This window comes from Urocitellus parryii, chromosome 15, assembly GCF_045843805.1.
Source record: "Urocitellus parryii isolate mUroPar1 chromosome 15, mUroPar1.hap1, whole genome shotgun sequence".
Classification (NCBI taxonomy): domain Eukaryota; kingdom Metazoa; phylum Chordata; class Mammalia; order Rodentia; family Sciuridae; genus Urocitellus; species Urocitellus parryii.
The window spans coordinates 6,228,837-6,246,446 of NC_135545.1; the positions used below are offsets into that span (position 1 = coordinate 6,228,837).

At 56.2% G+C, this 17,610-nt stretch overlaps 1 protein-coding gene across 1 annotated transcript; it reads right to left on the bottom strand.

The window, feature by feature from the left end:
- Nucleotides 1-2,398: 2,398 nt before the first annotated feature.
- On the bottom strand, nt 2,399-5,274 carry LOC144250343 (kallikrein-2-like). The gene is made up of 5 exons (XM_077792975.1): nt 5,229-5,274; nt 4,031-4,190; nt 2,932-3,206; nt 2,708-2,844; nt 2,399-2,554 (listed from the first exon to the last, which is right to left on the bottom strand). Exons 1-5 carry the CDS (start codon nt 5,272-5,274, stop codon nt 2,399-2,401), a joined length of 774 nt encoding a protein of 257 aa, XP_077649101.1.
- Between the last annotated feature and the right edge of the window lie 12,336 nt (nt 5,275-17,610).

The window sequence follows — 17,610 nt, forward strand, 5'->3', positions numbered from 1 at the left end:
CTGGATAAGAATCATGTGTCCCCAGAAGTGCTGTGCTTCATGTCCAGGACAGTAAATACAATAGGCCCCTTGGAGCAGTTCAGTTTGGCTCTCAAGACAATAAAGATAGTATCTCCCTCAGGACAAAGTTGGACAGGTTGGCTAGCAGCCCCTCCCTTACAGATTCCCAAGGTCAGGGTCCTCACCAGGGGGACAAACCACCATGTGCAGAGTCCTCCTGGGCAGCTCTGATGGCTCCGGGACTTGGGAGGCCCTGAGGCTCAGGGCAGTGGGCAGGTCTTAGATAGCAAACCCGCCCTCATACGCCAATCTCCAGAGCACTTAGGTCCCTTCCTCTGGGGTATATCAAGGCAAGACTAGCATCTCGATCTTCTTTAGTACAGGTCACCTTTTGGTCCCTGTTTCCACCAACCAAACTATTAGAGCCCTTCCACCCCCAGAGCTGCAAGACGAAACGCAGACTCTCTTCTCAATCAGCTCCTACCAACAAATTCTGCCTGCTCCAACTTAAGGTCCTTCCAAGAGCACCCCACACCCCATGCTTCACGTCCTTTCCACACCCAGATTTCTTCTGTTTCAACAACAAAAAAAAATAATGCAGCTCTTCCGCAGCGTGACGGGCTTCCTCGCGGGTTACAATTGTAGCTTCATTTCTAGGAGTCTTGGTGGAGGGGGGACCTGGGGACAATCAGACACATCGGGTAGGGGAGCTGTCTCAGGCAGGCGTCACGGGTCCCTGACGTGGTGCGGGTAACAGGAGGCCTTAAAGGACCACAGATCTCAAGCTCTTGCCAGATCTGCCCTGCACCAGATGACAAAGGCCCCCCCAGGCCACCTTCCCTTCCAGCTGGTTAAGCCGCAGTGGGTTTGCCAGCCCCCGAGATTGTGGAATCCCAACCTGCTGTGGGAACCAGAGCTCCCCCACCCCCTCCTTCCTGCACAGCCTGACTCCCACCGTCCCTCTTGCTGTCTGACTCTGAGTGCAGTCCCCGAGTGATCCTGCACAGTGTGTGCATCCCCCTCCCTGGGCTGCGAAGACCTGTGAGGAAGGTGTTATTGTCCATCCCAGGTGGCCAGCCATCCTCCTGGGGCGGAAGCCCCACCCACCCACCCACAGTGTGAGGAGAAAACAAATGAGACCATACTGTGTCCTCAGCGAGCTCCGTCTTCCCTCGAACCTGCTGCTACCCTGGACTCCCCATCCCCAGGGAGCTCCCTGGTCCACCCAGTCACAAGAGCAGACCCGCCCACAGGGCTCTCTCCTCCGGCCTCTTCCTCACCCCCTGCCTTGGAAGGCTAACTCTGAAGGTGCTGGGTTCCTGCATCTTCCAAATCAAGGACTCTCCCTTGAGTGGTTTCCTGGGGACAACCCAGGAGCCTTGGAATTCTCTGCCTGAGAGGACCTTAGTAGAGCTGGCCTTGCACCAGGCCAGACGGTTCAGGCCAACAATGTGATTTGGGGCAAATGCCTGGCCCTGGAGAGACTGGGGAGGGGTGAGTGGGGTCAGCCAGGTGAGGATTCCCAGCCTGCTGGACAGATGCCAATAAAAACGCTGGATACGAAGGCTCAGGGGAGCCCTCCTCGTTGAAAATACTCTGTCGGTGCTGTCACACAAGACCCAACTGGGAGAGGACAGCTGGGGTTTGCCCTGTCCCCTCCACACTCCAGTCGGTGAGCATTCCCTCTGCTGATTTTCCTCTGCATTCTGCACCGTAAAGAACCACAGGACACCACAGCACCATGGCTCTTCTGAGTTCTGAGTCCTGCTACAAAATCGCTGAGTCCGAGGGTGGTCTGGGGGACCACGGACACCCTCCCCCATACTGGATCAGCTTCCAAGGCCTCTTGTCACCCATGACACAGGGGGACCCTCCCTTCTCTGCTCACATCTTCCTTAGGCTCCCGGATGGACGGCCCAGGATGAAGCAGGTGATGTTTAGTGCCACCCTGCTGTGAGTGTGTGTCGGTGCCCTGTGCTTCCAGACTTTGCTCAGTGCCTCAACAGTGTTTATCTCACATGTCACGGTCTTCTCCAAGGGTGGACCCAAGCCTGCCCCATCTCTCCATCACACACATGCCACAGCCACCCACCTCCTTCTGTGTGTCCCCGGGGCAGCTGTGTGAGAAGATGTCTGCAGACACCGTCAGTGTTCTCAGGGGAGCAGAAGGCAGACACTCACACCCATCCGAGGACCACTGGGGACACCTGTGTCTGCCTCTTCCTTTTCCCTGCAGCCCTGACCACACCTTAGGACCCAGGTCAGCAGTGATGGGGAGGCTCTAGTTTTGGCCAGGTGAGTTCTGAGCATCCAGGTGCCCTGTGTCTAGAAAGGTGGGAAGATACCAGAACTCGGTGTGTACTCCATTTTACTAAGGGTAGGGATGGGGCGGGGGCTCTCAGGGGTTGGCCACCATGGTGTCCTCAATCCACTTCCGGTAAGCCTTCAGCTTGGTGTACAGGGCAGGCTGTTGGGGCACGGCACAGGGATCACTGCCCCATGACGTGAGACCTTGCAGCATGCCATTACAGATGAGCGGGCCCCCAGAATCACCCTAGGGGTTGGAGGGACAGAGAGAGAGAAAGGTCAGCCCAGTTTCTGCCTGGGAAGCCCCATCTCTCACTCGGGGCTGGCAGATCACCAACAGCTTAGAAGTGGGGTCCTCCCGTTCCTTTCCCATAGGAGATTGGGGGAGGGGAGAGCTTACCCCACAGGTGTCCTTGCCGCCCTGCCAGCGCCCAGCACACAGCATGGTGTCTGTCACCTTCTCGGAATAGGCTTTACTACAAATGTCATTGGGCATGAGGTTGAGGTCCACACACTGGAGAGTCCCTGGGCTCAAGACTAGGGGCCAGGGGAAAACACGACTGTAGCCAGAACCGGCCAGGCTCCTGCCTCGGGCCGGCGGGTGGCGGGTCTGGCCAGACCTACACTTGTCTGGTTGTATGCTGCCCCAGCCAGAAGCCAGGCAGGTGCTCCCCACTTCTGGCTCCCGGCTGGGCAGGTCCAGGACCTTCACGGCGTGGGTGATCCGGGCGGGCTCCGACAGGCGGAGCAGCATCAGGTCGTGGCTTCTGTCATTGTGGGTGCTCTTCAGGCGGTTCATGTTGTAGAGCGGGTGGGGGAAGGCGTAGCTGACAGGGACCAACTGGGAGGTGTCCTCCTCGGCACCCAGGTTGTGACGACCCAGAGCCACCCGGATATTGCTAGGGAAATAGAGGGAGGGAGAGAATGAGGAGAGGAAGGGCAGGGAGCCCAAGAGGGTCCCCAAAGAGAGAAAGAAAGAGAGAAGGACAGGGGCACAGGGGTAAAAAGAGAGAAGAGGGAACAGAGAGGAAGCGGCTGGCCAGGGCCCAGCAGGGCAGGCAGCCGGGCACAGAGCCCAAGGTCGGACCCCACCCCCTCCCTCAGTGGGCCCCCCAGCCCTTCCCTGTGTCTCCCCCAGAGGGGACTGGCTGTCACACAGGGAGGGGCAGGGCAGAGCGGGAAGCCCCCTCCCAGGCACACAGGTTGGGGTGCATGCCTGCCTGTTCTCGGGGTCCCCCTGGGAATGGGGCCAGTAGTGATGGGGGAGAGGAGTGAGCCAGAGACCCAGAGAAAGAGAGAGGGGTGGAGACACGGAGGGGGAGACATGCAGCGCCTGAGATGGTGGCAGAGACTCAGAGACAGAAGAAAGGAAGACAGAGGCCAGAACCCAGCCCCACCCGGAGCAGCCAGATTCTGAGAGGCACAGAGACAATTCCGTGGGGAGAGATGGAGAAAGGGGCCGGGCAGCCATGGACAGGGTGGTCCAGCCTGGCTCCGCCCCTCCCCAGGCCACCTGGATCAGCACCGTCCTCTCCCTCTCAGTCCCACGCCTCGCGTGGGGGAAATGCCCAGCTGTCGATCCCCGTGGGGCACAGAAGCCCCCTCCCAGACTCCCAGGCCCCACTCACTTCTTTTGGACAAGCTGCTGAGGATGGGACCCGGGTCTTGCACATGCCAGGGGAGGTGCTCTGCCACCGACCGACATGCCCAGGCCCCTACTCACTTTCTGAAGCAGTGGGCAGCAGTGAGGACCCACTGGGGGTGCACCAGGACGCCCCCACACACTGCTAAACCATGATGGTACACGGCCGCCTGCCAGGGATGGGAATTCTTCTGGCACTCCCAGCCCCCTATGATCCGAGACTGGATGGGGGACGCAGCACCTGCAGAGAGGGGGAGCCGGCAGGGCTAGGGCGGGAAGAAGGGGCTGTGCTGTGGGCTTGAGGGGGCAGAGGACCAGGCCTGGGCACTCGGGGGCGTGGGCAAGGGGTGCTGAGAAGGGACTGGAGTGGAGACCATTCCCTGGGTTTGTAGAAGGGTATTCCGACTAGGGAGCAGGACAGACCCCCGGGCTCGGGGCAGGAGGGCCAACACAGCATCTGGAGCAGGCAGTGGGCCTGGGGTCCGGACAGGAGGGTGATGGGGGTGGGAGGTTGGGAGATGGTGGCGTGGGTCCTGGGAGGGCAGGGGTTTCTAGAATCCAAGGAGAAGCTCCCCGTGGGAGAGGACGATTGGGAGGCTTGAGGGTCCCAGGCTGGGAGAATGGTTGGAGCCTTGAAAAGATGCAGATCCCGGGAGTGTGCTCTGGGTAACTGGCAGCTGTGGCTGGTGGTGCTGCCTGCCGACCCCTCCACCTTGGACAAAGGCCAGCCACCGCTGAGAGGCTGGGCAGAGTCAGGGAACGAGGGGAAATTCGCAGAACTCCAGCCAGGTTGGGAGATTCTCTGCTGCCTCAGGCCAGGAAGCCTGGCTCTGGGAATAAGCAGCAGTCCTGATGGAATCTGAGTTTCCTAGGAGCAGGATGAGGGGACTGGGGTGAAGGGCTCACTGCTGGGGGGGTGGGAATCAGCAGCATTTAGGGGGTTGGGAGGGAGACCAGGATCTCCAGCGTCATCTAGAGAGGTCCTTGGAATAGACAGAGAGACAGGGATGGTCGGGGATCTGTCCCTTTAGAAAAGTGTCTGGCGGCAGGGAGTAGAACCCATGAAGAGGGATTCCTGGGAGGGAGCAGGGACCTGGTGTGGGAATGAGGACTGTGACAGATTTGGCCACATAGAGGGCTCAGAGGCAGGATTAAATGTGGGATTGTGAGAAATAGGGACAAACCTGGAGGGCCAGGCTGGGGGCTGGGTGGGGGAGGAAGGACTCAAGGGAGGTGAGAGTCAAGGCCCCTACCCCTCCTGGATTCCCCACTGTCTCACCAGTCCCCCACAGGGACAGGACGAGGAACAGAACCAGGAACCACATGGTGACAGAGGCATCCAGGGGCAGGTGGCAAGCTCGGGACTGAGGAACTCCCTGAGCAGGCTTATGAAGTCTCAGGTCCCCCACGCCCCCACTCTGCTGCTGGGAGCTGGACACGTCCTTCCACACCAGGAGCCCTGCAGGGGAGGAGCACCCAGCGCTGGTTGTTCTGGACGCATTCCCAGGTCCTGAAGCCAGGTGGGCAGGGCCTGCAGCCCAGAGAGACTTGATCTAAAAGGGGAAGAAAGGAGAGACCCAGGGTGAAAAGAAACGGGGATAGGACTGACCCTCAATGCAAAGCCCCATGTGCCCAAACCACAAGTCAGGCCTTTGCAGCCCAAGACCCAGTGTCCCCTGAAGTGCCATCACCATGGGTAGCGAGTCTCCCTGATCCCTATGCCACCCTGGCCAAGACGCCGACCTCCAAGTTCTTATGTCCCTGAAATGGAAGCCTTGGATGCAGAACTCGGATCATTACACTTCCACACCCAGAATCTGGGCCCCTAAGTCTACTGCTGCTCTTATAATAAACCTTGTGGTTCTATAGATCCACCTGCCACTCCGAAAATATGAGTCTCCTGGACTGAGGTCCTGAGCACTTCAAAATCCAGGGTTTTCCAAATGGTTTAAGGGTTTCCCATGACCCTTACTCTCCCTCTCTCTCTCTCTCTCTCTCTCTCTCTCTCTCTCTCTATATATATATATATATATATATATATATATATATATATATATATATATATATATACACACACACACACGCCCATCTCCATCCTCATTCTCCAGCCCCGGGCACTCAATCTGTATGTCAGGGATTCCTATCATGCCCACCCAGGTCAGGAGCACCCCCATGCAAAAGCCACTGTCCTCTCCTCAATAGCATATTTCAGTCTCAGGAACCAGGCTTATGCACCTCAGATTAAGTGACATTTAAAATCGCTTTTGAGGACCACAGAAGAGAATCAAATGAGAGCCCTGCCACCTCCACTGACACCTGGTAAGACTTCCTAAAGTCCCTCCGGCTGGGCTAGTGCAGCTGCTCTGTAAAACCAAACAGTTCACAGGGATCCAGCCCTGGCTGCCTCTCAGAACTTGATAAAATCTTCCCTCTTTCCTAAGTGAGGGACAAGTAAATTCCAAGTGCTGTGAGGACGACAGGAGAGGGACTCAGATAATCACAATTAAAGATCTAAAGGCAGGGATAGAGGGATGTGCTCAGCCAGGGCCTCACCCCCACACACATAGATCAGGGTGCCCCGGAATCATCCTGGGAGAGGAAGTCCCCCTCTGCTTGAGTTAGGTCCTCCTGGATCTACTGTTCCCAGGCATCTCCAAATCCCCATCCAAACCTCAACCAAACTTAACCCGGGCCGTTTAACACAACCCAATCCACTCGCATCACACACACCAACCCAACCTTGCCTAACTCAACCCAACTGCTACGGCTCCCCGCATTTGAAAGGATTCCAAACTCATGTCCATCCTCACATCCCACACAAGCCAATGTCTGTGGCTGCCACTCTCCACCCTGAGCCAGTCCCCACACAGTTCCCATACAACCTCAGAATAATCCCATTTCCACCCAGGCCGTCCCCAGCCAACCAGACATCCCCAGTCCCCAACTCCACAAAAGCACAGCCGACTCCAACCCTTCCCTCCACTCTCACTGATCTTCAAGCTCCATCCTCAAATCTGTCCCCAGCACATCATGTGGCCAAAGAAAACCAAGCATGGCTGAGTACTGACTCCAAAACCTGCCCACACCCCTCCCACACCTCTGGCTCAGCGGGACAGCATAGGAGCTCCTGCCTCTGCCCTCCAGGCCTGTGTGTGCACCTGGGAGTCCACAGACAGCTTAGCTAGTCTTTCCCCCCACCCCCTAGGTACCAAGGATTGAATCCAGGTGCACTTAACCATTGAGCCACATCCCCGGAATTCGGTGTTTTTTGTTTTGTTTTGTTTTGTTTTTTAATTTTTTGAGACAGGATCTCGCTAGGTTGCTTAGGGCCTCACTAGGTTGCTGAGACTGGTCTTGAATTTGAGATCCTCCTGCCTCAGCCACCTGAGTCGCTGGAATTACAGGAGTGCACCACCACACCTGGCCCTGACTGGTCTTTGTTCAAAAGATTTGGCTGAGCTAATTCTGATTTGGGCACAGTGCAAGAGACGTGGAAGACCCGGGGAAGACGGTGGAACTGGAAGAAACCCTTAAGTGCAGGCCCTTCCTCCCTCGGCCCAAAACCCTTTGGAAGAGGGCAGCGCGCGTGCGCAGATTGCACGCCCAGGTGCTGCCCTCCAGTGAGGAGCTCCTGAGAATGGGCCGCCTTGGTCCTCCGTGCCTTGGGAGATCTGAGGCGCCAGGGTGGTCCCATCACTCTCTCCCCAGACCCTGGGCCAAGGTCCCAGCCCTGCCTCTCTCTCACATCAGGAGCAGCAAGCCCCACACATCTGGAACTCAGCCCACCAGGGCTCCAGCCCCGCCCTCTCCAGAAGCGGACCCCCTCAGCGTTCCCCCCCAGAGCCCCTCCCAAACCCAGATCCCCCGGCTTCTGAGCCCCGCCCTTATTATAGGTTCCCCAATGGGCTGCCCACCCAAGGTCGGGAGGCGGACCGGGAACCCTGGTTCGGCGGGATGTGGTAGACAGTGTTTGACCGGGACTGCTGAGCAGGTGCCGGCGCCAGGCAGCCCGGTCGGGTTTCTGAGGTCTTCTGTGCCCCGCCCCTGGGCCGCCTTTTCAAGGATGTTTGCCCAGAGCGGGAAGCCTTGCCAGATTCTGTCTGCCTCCGATCTGGTTTCTTACGTCCTGGGTAATAAAGATAACATCTCTCTTACAGCAGCCTTGTTGACTGTTGCGGGGAATAAATGTCTCTCTAGGGCAGCTCTGTTTGCAGCCCCGGATAATGAAGACAGAGCTCCATCAGGGACACAGGCTGGGCCGGTTTAAGGATTTTGGGCTCGGGTTCCTTGCCGGTGGCGCAAACTGCGGCTGCACCCAAGCTGCCTGCACTGCTCTGGTCTCTGACTCTGTGGGATTTGTGGTCAGAGTCTGAACAAAACCTGAAGCTCCCGCTGCTCTGCCTGCCGTGAGTAATGAAGCTTAGACCCAAGAGAGTCCTGTGTTCCAGCATCTGGACACCGCCGCAGACTTTTTCTTTGCAAGTTAGTAAAATCTCAGACCCTTCCGAGTATTTGGCAAGCATTGGGCACTGAGGCTGCACCTGCAAGGGGGGTCCAGAAGGGCCCCAGCCTGGCGCAGTGGGCAGGAGGAGAGGGAGCAGGCCGAGGGGCTGATGGGACTTGGTAGGGGGCAGTCTGAGAGAGCCCCAGGGGCAGAGTCAGGTAGGGAGTTAATGAAGTCACCACCACCTTCTTCAGGGCAGAGAGATCAAGTCATGATTAGTTTCTGTGCAGATGGCAACTGATCATAGTCTCTGAAGACCGCTGGATCCAGAGTGACCTTGACCTAGTGGGCACCCCTTTCTAAGTCCCTTCTGCTGTCCAATGATGCCAGTAGTATCCACCTAGAAGGGTGCTGTGAGGAGGAGATGAGTGTTTGCAAGTGCTGACGTTTGGCCTGGCCCAGGCTAGGTGCTCAGCCAGCACAGACCCAGGCGCGTGCTGGTCACAAGGCAGAAATGAAGGACAGAAATAAAAAGCTGAGACTGGCAGGTTGTCTGGCTAATAAATCTGCATATCCACCTGCCTTTTGTCCCACTCTGCTGTCCCATTCATTCAATCGTTCATTTGTAAGAATTAGGGATGCATCCCATCAGCATCCCATCAGAAGCATCCCTGCCTGAGCCACATCCCCAGCCCTTTTTATTTTTATTTTGAAACAGGATTTCACTGAGTTGCTAAGGCTGCCCTCTAACTTGCAATCCTCCGGCCTCAGCCTCCAGAGCCCCTGGGATCACAGGCAGGCGCCACCACATCCAGTCCTACCTGTAAAAAGCTTTCCTGGCTCATGAGTTTTCTGAAGATGGAAATTTTAAGGAAAAAAAAAAAGTTTCTTCTCTCATCCTTCAAATCTGACTTTCATAAAACCCATTTTCTTGCCCATTTGACCCTGAGTCTGAGTGGAGCACCACAAGCAGCAGTGTGGCCTCTTGTCCCCATGCAGTGGTGGCTCCCATAGCCCCATGAGCACCTCACATACACATTGGAGTCTTGCCGTGACCTTGTGAAGGAGAGTGTGCAGCAGAGGCTGGACCTTGTCCAAAGGGTCAGGCCTTGGCCCTCGGCTCCTGGGAGGCCATGTCCACGCCTGGGGATTCTCCTGCCTGATTAGAGTGACTTTGTTTGTCCCGGGGCCTGGACCCCCCCAACAGTCTGACAGTGTAATTCACAGTGAGGGCTTTGGGGCTTCACATCAGCCAGACTTCTGGAGGACTGGACACTGAAGGTCATCCATGAAGGTGATCCACCATGTCTGTGTGTGACCCAGCTAAACTCGGACCCTGGGGCTCAGTCAAGTTCCCTGGTCAGCAATGCCCTACACACTGTCACACACGATTTCCAGGACTTGTGTGCCCAGCAGTGTCATTACTTGTCCGTGTGACTCCACATCTGTTGCCACTGCACACCTGTGCAGGTATCTGGACCTGCCACCCGAGTGTTGCAAATCTGTTCGTGTGTCCCTACTGCGTCCTCCCAAAGTGTGACACCCAGCTGTGTGACAGCTAAACATGTTCATGACTGTGTGTGACCCACGTGAGTCAGTGTGTGCCTAGAAAGGGTCTTGGTGAGAGGGACCACACCTGTGAGACTGCAATAATGCTTTCCCAGTCCCAGCGGGCAATTAAAGAGTGTCAGTAGGTGGCGCTGTGGACACTTATGTCTCCTGGAGAGACTGAGGGAGAAAGGGCTGGCGAGAAATGGAGGGAGTCGGTCCACGCCCCTTCCAGGAGCCAATCCAAAGTCACATCATGCTGGGCACAGTGGCACATGCCTGTAATCCCAGTGACTCTGGAGGCTGAGGCAGCAGGATTGCAAATTACAGGCCAGCCCCAGCAACTTAGTGAGGCCCTCAGCAACTCAGTGAAACCCTGTCTCTAAATAAAATGCAAAAAAAAAAGGGGGGGGGTGCTGGGGATGTGGCTCAGTGGTTAAGCACCCCTGGGGTCAATCCCTGGTACAAAAAAAAAAAAAAAAAAGTCATGTCATTAGTACAAAATATGCTCTTATTATCCAGGAAATCCCAAGGGTTTTAGAGGCTCTGTACTGAGGACTGGAGGCAGAGACCAAGATACCTACTTCTTAGTATTGCACACAAGCAGAAGGGTGACCAGAACCGACCAATGAGCCACCTGTGTGCACCCATGTGTGTGTCTGCCCCCGCCAGAGAGCCCTTCTCTCCCTGTTTCTTTTTGCCTTCTGCTCTCCCGAGTCCTACAGAAACAGGACAGGGAGAGACAGGAACTGGAGAGAACGGGCAGCGCTACAAGCTACAGAGAGGACAGGGGTCTAGTTTTAAAAGCCAGAGACATCTGCAGAAATCCATGGCAGCAACTGTGAATAAAATGCAGGGGGAAGGGTGGGAAAGGTCAGGGTTGGGGACAAGGACATCCTCAGGAATCCTTGGCCCCTCTCGAGGCGGGGTCCGCATTGGTGGGCTGGGCTGGGCTGGGCAGGTGGACGATGTGGCTTCTCTCTGCTACCCACCACCACATCCTGTACAGAGACAGGTCCTGGGGTCTGGGTTGCTGGTTGTGAGGCAGCAGGGGGTCCGCCACAGAGGAAGAGGCTGTGCCCAGCCCCTGGTGTAGAGGGACATGGGACTTGGTCTCACAGGCCCCTGGGGAGAAAACGGAGGAGACTGGGAACATGGCGTTTCCTGAAGTCCTGATGTGATCCTGACCTAGAGGGTTGTGTCCAAGGACAGGAGGCAGGAGCCTGGAGGTCGGCTACCAGGGGCAAGTGGCAGGGGACACCATGGCCAGTGGCTTCAGAGTCTGGGGTGAAGGTAATAGGATCCCAAAGGGTCAGTGGACCAGGTGGCCTACTCTGGTCCGTCCCTCACTCAGCTTGCGGGGAACCACCTGCCCACACAGCCCCAAGAGGGTGCGCCAGGCAAGTACAGGGTGCCCCAGAGCAACCACCCAAAGCCACCATCCTCGGCTTCCCACAGCATCGCCCTGTGAGCTGTAAAGCACCCAGCTGCACTGCGACGTCCTGTTGGTAGGACAGGCCCTGCTGCCCACACGGGACCCAGTGGGTGTGGCCTGCATGGTGTCAGGCTGGAGCCTGGCGATGGAGAAGGAACCCCGGACATAAGAGATCCCTGTGTAACCCTGTGTGCGGGAGGACACAGGGGCCAGGATGGAGATGGGTGCACACAGTCAGGCAGACGCTGAGTCAGAAGCGGACACACAGAGCGGAGTCCCGGAGTCGGCAGAGCCCCAGACTCGGGGCACTGAGAGGAGGAGAGACGCCTCGGGGTGGCTGATGGACACACAGGCCGTTGAGCTGTTTCACTTTATGTTCCCACAGTGCCGGCGGCCAGGTTCTAAGGAGTACCCTTCCTGCTCTATGTGCGCGTGCGTGCGTGCGTGTTGGATTGTACTTTAAGGTCTGCCTGAGGTGTGTGTATGTCCAGCCCCGGGGCTGCAAATGCCCCAAGCATACTGTTCACACATCCAAAGGAAATGGAGGACTGATTTCCACAACGTAAGTATCCATACATATGTCCCCTAAATAAATCATGTATCTGATTAAAACAACTGATGTTTATAAAACAGGGGGTTTTGTTTGTTTGTTTGTTTTGGTACTGAGGATTGAACCCAGGGGCACTTAACCACTGAGCCACATCCCTAATCCTTTTTACCTTTTTAATTTTACTTAAAGTCAGAGTCTCAACGAGTTGCTTGGGGCCTAAGTTGCTGAGATTGGCTTTGAATTTGTGATCCTCCTGCCTCAGCCTCCTGAGCTGCTGAGATTTCGGGTGTGCACCAGCACATCTGGCTATGAAGCAGTTATGATATGGCAGGCATTATCACACCCATCCAGATGTGTAAACACACACACACACACACGCACACACAGAGTTTCCCATGTAACCCTTGAGAGCCCCCACATAACAGAGGAGGAGATGGAAGCTCACTGTAGACAACTGAGTTTCTCCAGGACTCAGAGCTGGCATGTGTGAACCCAGGTGGGTGGCCTCTGGGTGTGGCCACTGTACCACAGACCCATGACTGCCTCTGTCTCGGGGGCCTGAGGGCACCTTGGTGTCTCTCCCTCTGCACCTTAGTAAGACCTTCCCTTGCATGTCCAGGTCCGGTGTGTGGCGTGTGCCTGGGTGACATCAATGTCCTGCCACACTGGAGGCTGGATGGGGTCTGTGTGTGTGTGTGTGTGTGTATGTGTCCAAGTCCATCTGTGTTCCCACATGAACATCCGTGCTGTGATTATTGAAAGTACCACCTGACACCCACCGAGTGTGTTTCAGCTTAGAGTGCTGTCCTTGTCAGAGCCTAAGTGTGCAGGTCCAGTTGTCCATGGCTGACTATGGCCACACATGTAACTTAGTGTGATAATGAATTTGCTGAGATGCACAAAGTCTGGGACCAAACCTGTGCCATTCGTGTGTGTGTGTGCATGCGCGCGTGCCCAGCCCAGCACCGTGCTCTCTTCCTCCTGCCTGCAGGTGACATGTGTACCTCTGTGTGGTCCAGAGGAACAGATGGGGGAAGGAGCGTGTGTGCGTCTGGGGAAGGCTGGGGGTGGAAGTCCTCTCATTTTCATTGTTTGTGTTTGGTGGGGGCTGGATGAGGGAGGAGGAGGGTCTGTGTTAGAGTTTCCCAGAAACATAAAGCCCACAGGATTTATGGACGCACAAGAGGACATTTACTACGGGAGTTGGCCCTGGTGACGGAGGCCAGACATCCTGCCATCTGCCGTCTGACCTGCAGAACCAGGAAGCCAGCGGTGTGATTCAGCCCAAGTGCTGAAGACAGAGAAGCAGGAGCACCAGTGTCCAAGGGCAGGGAGGACAGATAGCCCAGCTCAAGGACTGAGGGACTTTTTCTTCTGTTCCCGCCCTTGATGGACTGGATGAAGGCCACGCCCAGGGGCGGAGCCAGATCTTCTTTGCTGGGATGCTGATCTCTCCTAGAAATTCCTCAGAAACACACCTAATATTTGCGTATTCCTTAGTCCAGTCAAGTTGACACATAAAATTAATCAGGGTCCAAGGTTGGGGACTGGACCATGGCTCAGACTGATCCTTTGCCTGAGACCCAGGAGATGCCCCCCACCCCCCACCCCCACCAACCGCCTGTCCTTTCTTCCTCTGTTCTCTCTCCTCTCTCCCTCCCCGCTTCCTGCAGAGCCTGGACTCCGCCCCAGGAGCAGGGCCACCTCTCCTGGGTAATTCGCAGCCAGCATCCCCGCCCTAAGCCCACTTGTTGGTCTCCAGAAAGAGGCCAGCTCTCAGGGCCACGGGGAAGGAGGAGCAGAAGCGCAACAGTCACTGTGGGGAGAAGACCCCAGGGCAGCTCTGGGGTGCCAGTGGGCAGTAGTGGGAGGCAGCGCTGGGAGCGGAAGTCCGTCTGGAGTCCCATAGTGGCCGCAGGTCCTCCAGTCCTTTGAAGGAGTCCCCTGAGGGATACTCGACTCATCCAACTGTATACCGACCTATGCCTGCCACCAGCTGGGGACAACGAACTGCAGGCCACACAACCACGGTGCCGACCCAGGGGTCTGACAAACCCCAGTGCATCCTCTCTGCCCAGGCTTTGCAGGGTTCATGTACCTGCCCCTTGCCCAGACCCTCAGATATACTGCTGTTCTCTTGGCAAGCCTCCCCTTACTTCAGGGCCCCGGACTGCAGAGCCCCAGCCCTCCTCCGGCTGACCCAGGGGTCCAGGCCCTGGCCCTCCTCCCTCAAGCTGTGGAAAGAACCACCTATGGACAAATACTCGCTGGCGCCACCTAGTGGCAGGACCCTCCCAGGACAAGGAGAAGAAAGGCAGGTTTCCTGCCTCCTCCAATCTTCCCCAACGCGGCCCAAAAAATAAAGTCTCAGAGAAAAGCTGCGTTCTACACGTGGCAGGTCTTCCATTCAATGTCGCACTCTCACGCTCGGGTCTCACACATTCATCTTCTCTCCCTGAGCCTCATTTTCCCCATCTGTAAAACAGGGTTCTTGATAAAGGGGGTTCAGGGATTCTGAGAAAAGTGCCACCCCAGATCAAGAAACAAAGTTCCCTTCAGTCCTGGATCTGCTGCTGCCAATTGTCACCTGAGAAGGACCCCCTCAATCCCTGTAATCCCAGCTTCCCGGGAGGCTGAGCCAGGAGGATAGCAAGTTCAAGGCCAGCCTGTTCAAGGTGAAACTTTGTGTCAAAATTAAAAAGAGCTGGGGATATACTTCAGAGAGAGAGCACCCCTGGCTTCAATCCCCACCATTAAAAAAAAGGGGGTTTAGAGTTACCCTGCACTGATACACATCAGGCCTTCATGTCTCCTCTACAGAGGAGGAAGAGGCAATCGCCACTCCCACTTAATAGACAGGCAGCCAAGGCACCGAGAGGCCTGGAAATGTGCCCAAGGGCACACAGCACTGGGTGGCAGAGACAGGATTAACACCCAGCCCAGCTTGTTCCAGAGCCCATGTCTGAATTAGGTGCTGTGTTAACTGGTGTTCAAACTCAGCCTGATTTTACAATTCACACACCTGTTCCGTGGGTATCAGGTATTATCTCATCCAACCCAGGAAGGTCCCCCCCTCTGCCCACCCCAACCTAAGACCCCCCCAAGCACTGGAGCAATAGATAGGTGTTGCTTCTCACCCAAGGGGCCACACAGGACCCCAGTCTCTTGACCCCCAACTTTAGCAGCCTGTGTGGTCTTGAACAATTCCACCTCCAGGATGGACTTTGCAGACATCATGGACAGGCAAGCTATCTCCTTGCACACATTAACGTGACTCTCCTGGAAAAGCTCTCTGAGGTGGTCCTCGGATGATCAGGTTTATGGGGAGCCGCCTCAGGGGAGGCTGTGAGCAGGGGAGGGGAGCGGTGAGCTCTGGGTATGCAAAGACCCTCTGTGGCCATGTGGTGGCTGCCACCCCCAAGGGGACAGACTGCCAGATGAGGGCAAGAAGACCGCTGGGGCCTGGGGCCAGGAGGAGCCAGGGAGAGAGAATGACCGAGCTCGAGCCGAGCCGGGCCAAGGGGACAGACAGGAGCGAAATGGTGTGGGGGAGGAGGCTGGGGCCGAAGGTCAAGGACTGGGGATGGATGGAGGGCAGGGAATGTGGGGAGGGGAGGGTGGACAGGTCTCTGGAGTCTGGTGATATGAATGGGTGGACGTGGAGGTGGGAGGGTCCCCTGGGGGTCTGGAGATTGAAATGAGTGAGGGCCCTGAGGACACTGGGGAGGGGCTGCGCAGGAGCAGGTGGCTGCCGAGCTGGTGTCGGGTCTGAAGGAGGAGAGCACGCACTTGGTGGGTTAATTCCTCCAAGGAGGAGAGGGGGTCAGAAGGCTCAGGCCGCAGCTGGGCAGGTGAAGGGCATCTGCGGAGAAAGCCCGAGCACTGCACGGGTCTGAGCCGGCCAGAGCCGGCGGGAGGCGGGTCGCTGAAGTCCCTGCGCAGGGGCGGGCGTGCTCCAGATCTGGTGTCAAGGTTGGTCGGTGTCACGCGGACGGACGATGTCAATACCTGCCTGCGTGGGCTGCAAGGAAGAGCACGAGCGGCCCGCCGTGATGGAAGGCCCTCAAACAGGCCTGGCACGGGAGGCCTGTGGCTCATCTGTCACCACCACCACTTGCCACCGGCAGCAGGCCAACCAGCGGTGCCTGGGGTCAGAACGCAGGATTCCTGCCGGTTGCCTCTTGTCCTCTGTATGACTTATGGCTGTGCCGCCCCTTTGTGAAGGTTGTTCAGGAGGAAGCCATCATAACCAGATGGGCAACTGAGCACAGGGCGCAGCCCAGAGCCTGCAACTGAAGCTGTGGCCCAGAGCATGAACTTGGGGGAGACAAAGGGACGAAGGAGCTCTAGAATAGCTCTCAGCCTGGGGATCCAGAATGTCCGCAGGTCTGGAGTTCTCATGGCTGGAGACCTGAAGTTCTAGTATGCCCTGAGGTCTGGGGCTCCAGAGTTTCAGGGTGTCTGGAGATCTGTGGTTTTAGAGTATTCTAAAAGCCTGGGTTCTACAGTGTCTGGGGACCTAGACTGCCTGAATGTCTTGGGGCCTCGAATCTGAAAGTCTGATATTCTAGAGATTTGGAAGGCCTTTGTTTCTGGAGGGGCCGAGTCCCAAGCATCCAGCAGTTTCCCATAAAGGAGATGCCTTCCCAGACAGAAGAGGGATGGTGTGTAGAACAGGTCCCATCCTTTGCTGGTTCACTTGAGGTAAGTCCCTCCTGCTCTCTGAACTTACTCATTAGTGAGACTCTAGACAATTGCTCAGAGCCCTCTGGGGTTCTGAGACACCAGAAGCCAGCCCCAAATACCTGAAGCCTTGGGTCATCTTAGTGTTGATCTCTGGCCTCCAGAATGCAAATTTCATGCTCCAGAACCCAGAATTAAGACCACAGAATCCACAATACAGACCTAGGTTCCCAGTCTCTAAATTCATACTTTACAGTCAAGATCCTAGCGATCTCAAACTTGTGGAAGCCAAGTCTGTCTCCCAGTCCAGCCTTTTAAATGTGCAACGTAGATCTGGAACTCCAGACTTCATATTCCAAATCTGAGTCTAGAGCAGACTCTAGAACCAAGGCATCAAAATCCAAAATCTACCATTTGTACTCCAGGCCCCAGGCTTCACACAGCCTGTGTAAAGTTTTCTGACCTCAAGTCCAGATTCCTAATCTGGATTCTAGATCCAAATACCTGTGGTCTAGAATCCAAGTCTGAGACCTCAAAGAGCATTCAAAACCTTGACCCCAGGATCCAGATTCCAGACCTGAGATCCCAGAACTCAGACTTGAGAATTCACACTCCAGACTTCCAGTTATGAATAACAAATTCAGGACCCCAAAGTCTAGAACTCAAGCTCCAGATCCAGAATCCAAGCTCCAACTCCAGAATCCAAGATCCAGAATCCTGCCCCAGGAACAAGAAGTGTGACTCTAGAATCCAGTTTCCACACTCCACACCCCAAATTCCAAGCTCTGTATTTTGAGGTCCTCCAAACTTTCTTGCACTTGCCTTCCTGTCCCCTGCCCCTGGAGGAAAATTCCTTCTCACAGACTCAGACAATAACTTCAGCCCATAAATGCTCATTAAGCCTAGTCCCCCACCCCACCAGCCACCCAGGCGTCCAGCCTGTAAACCGGACTCTCAGACACCTCTCACCCCACCCTACACCACCCAACCCGAGACCCAGG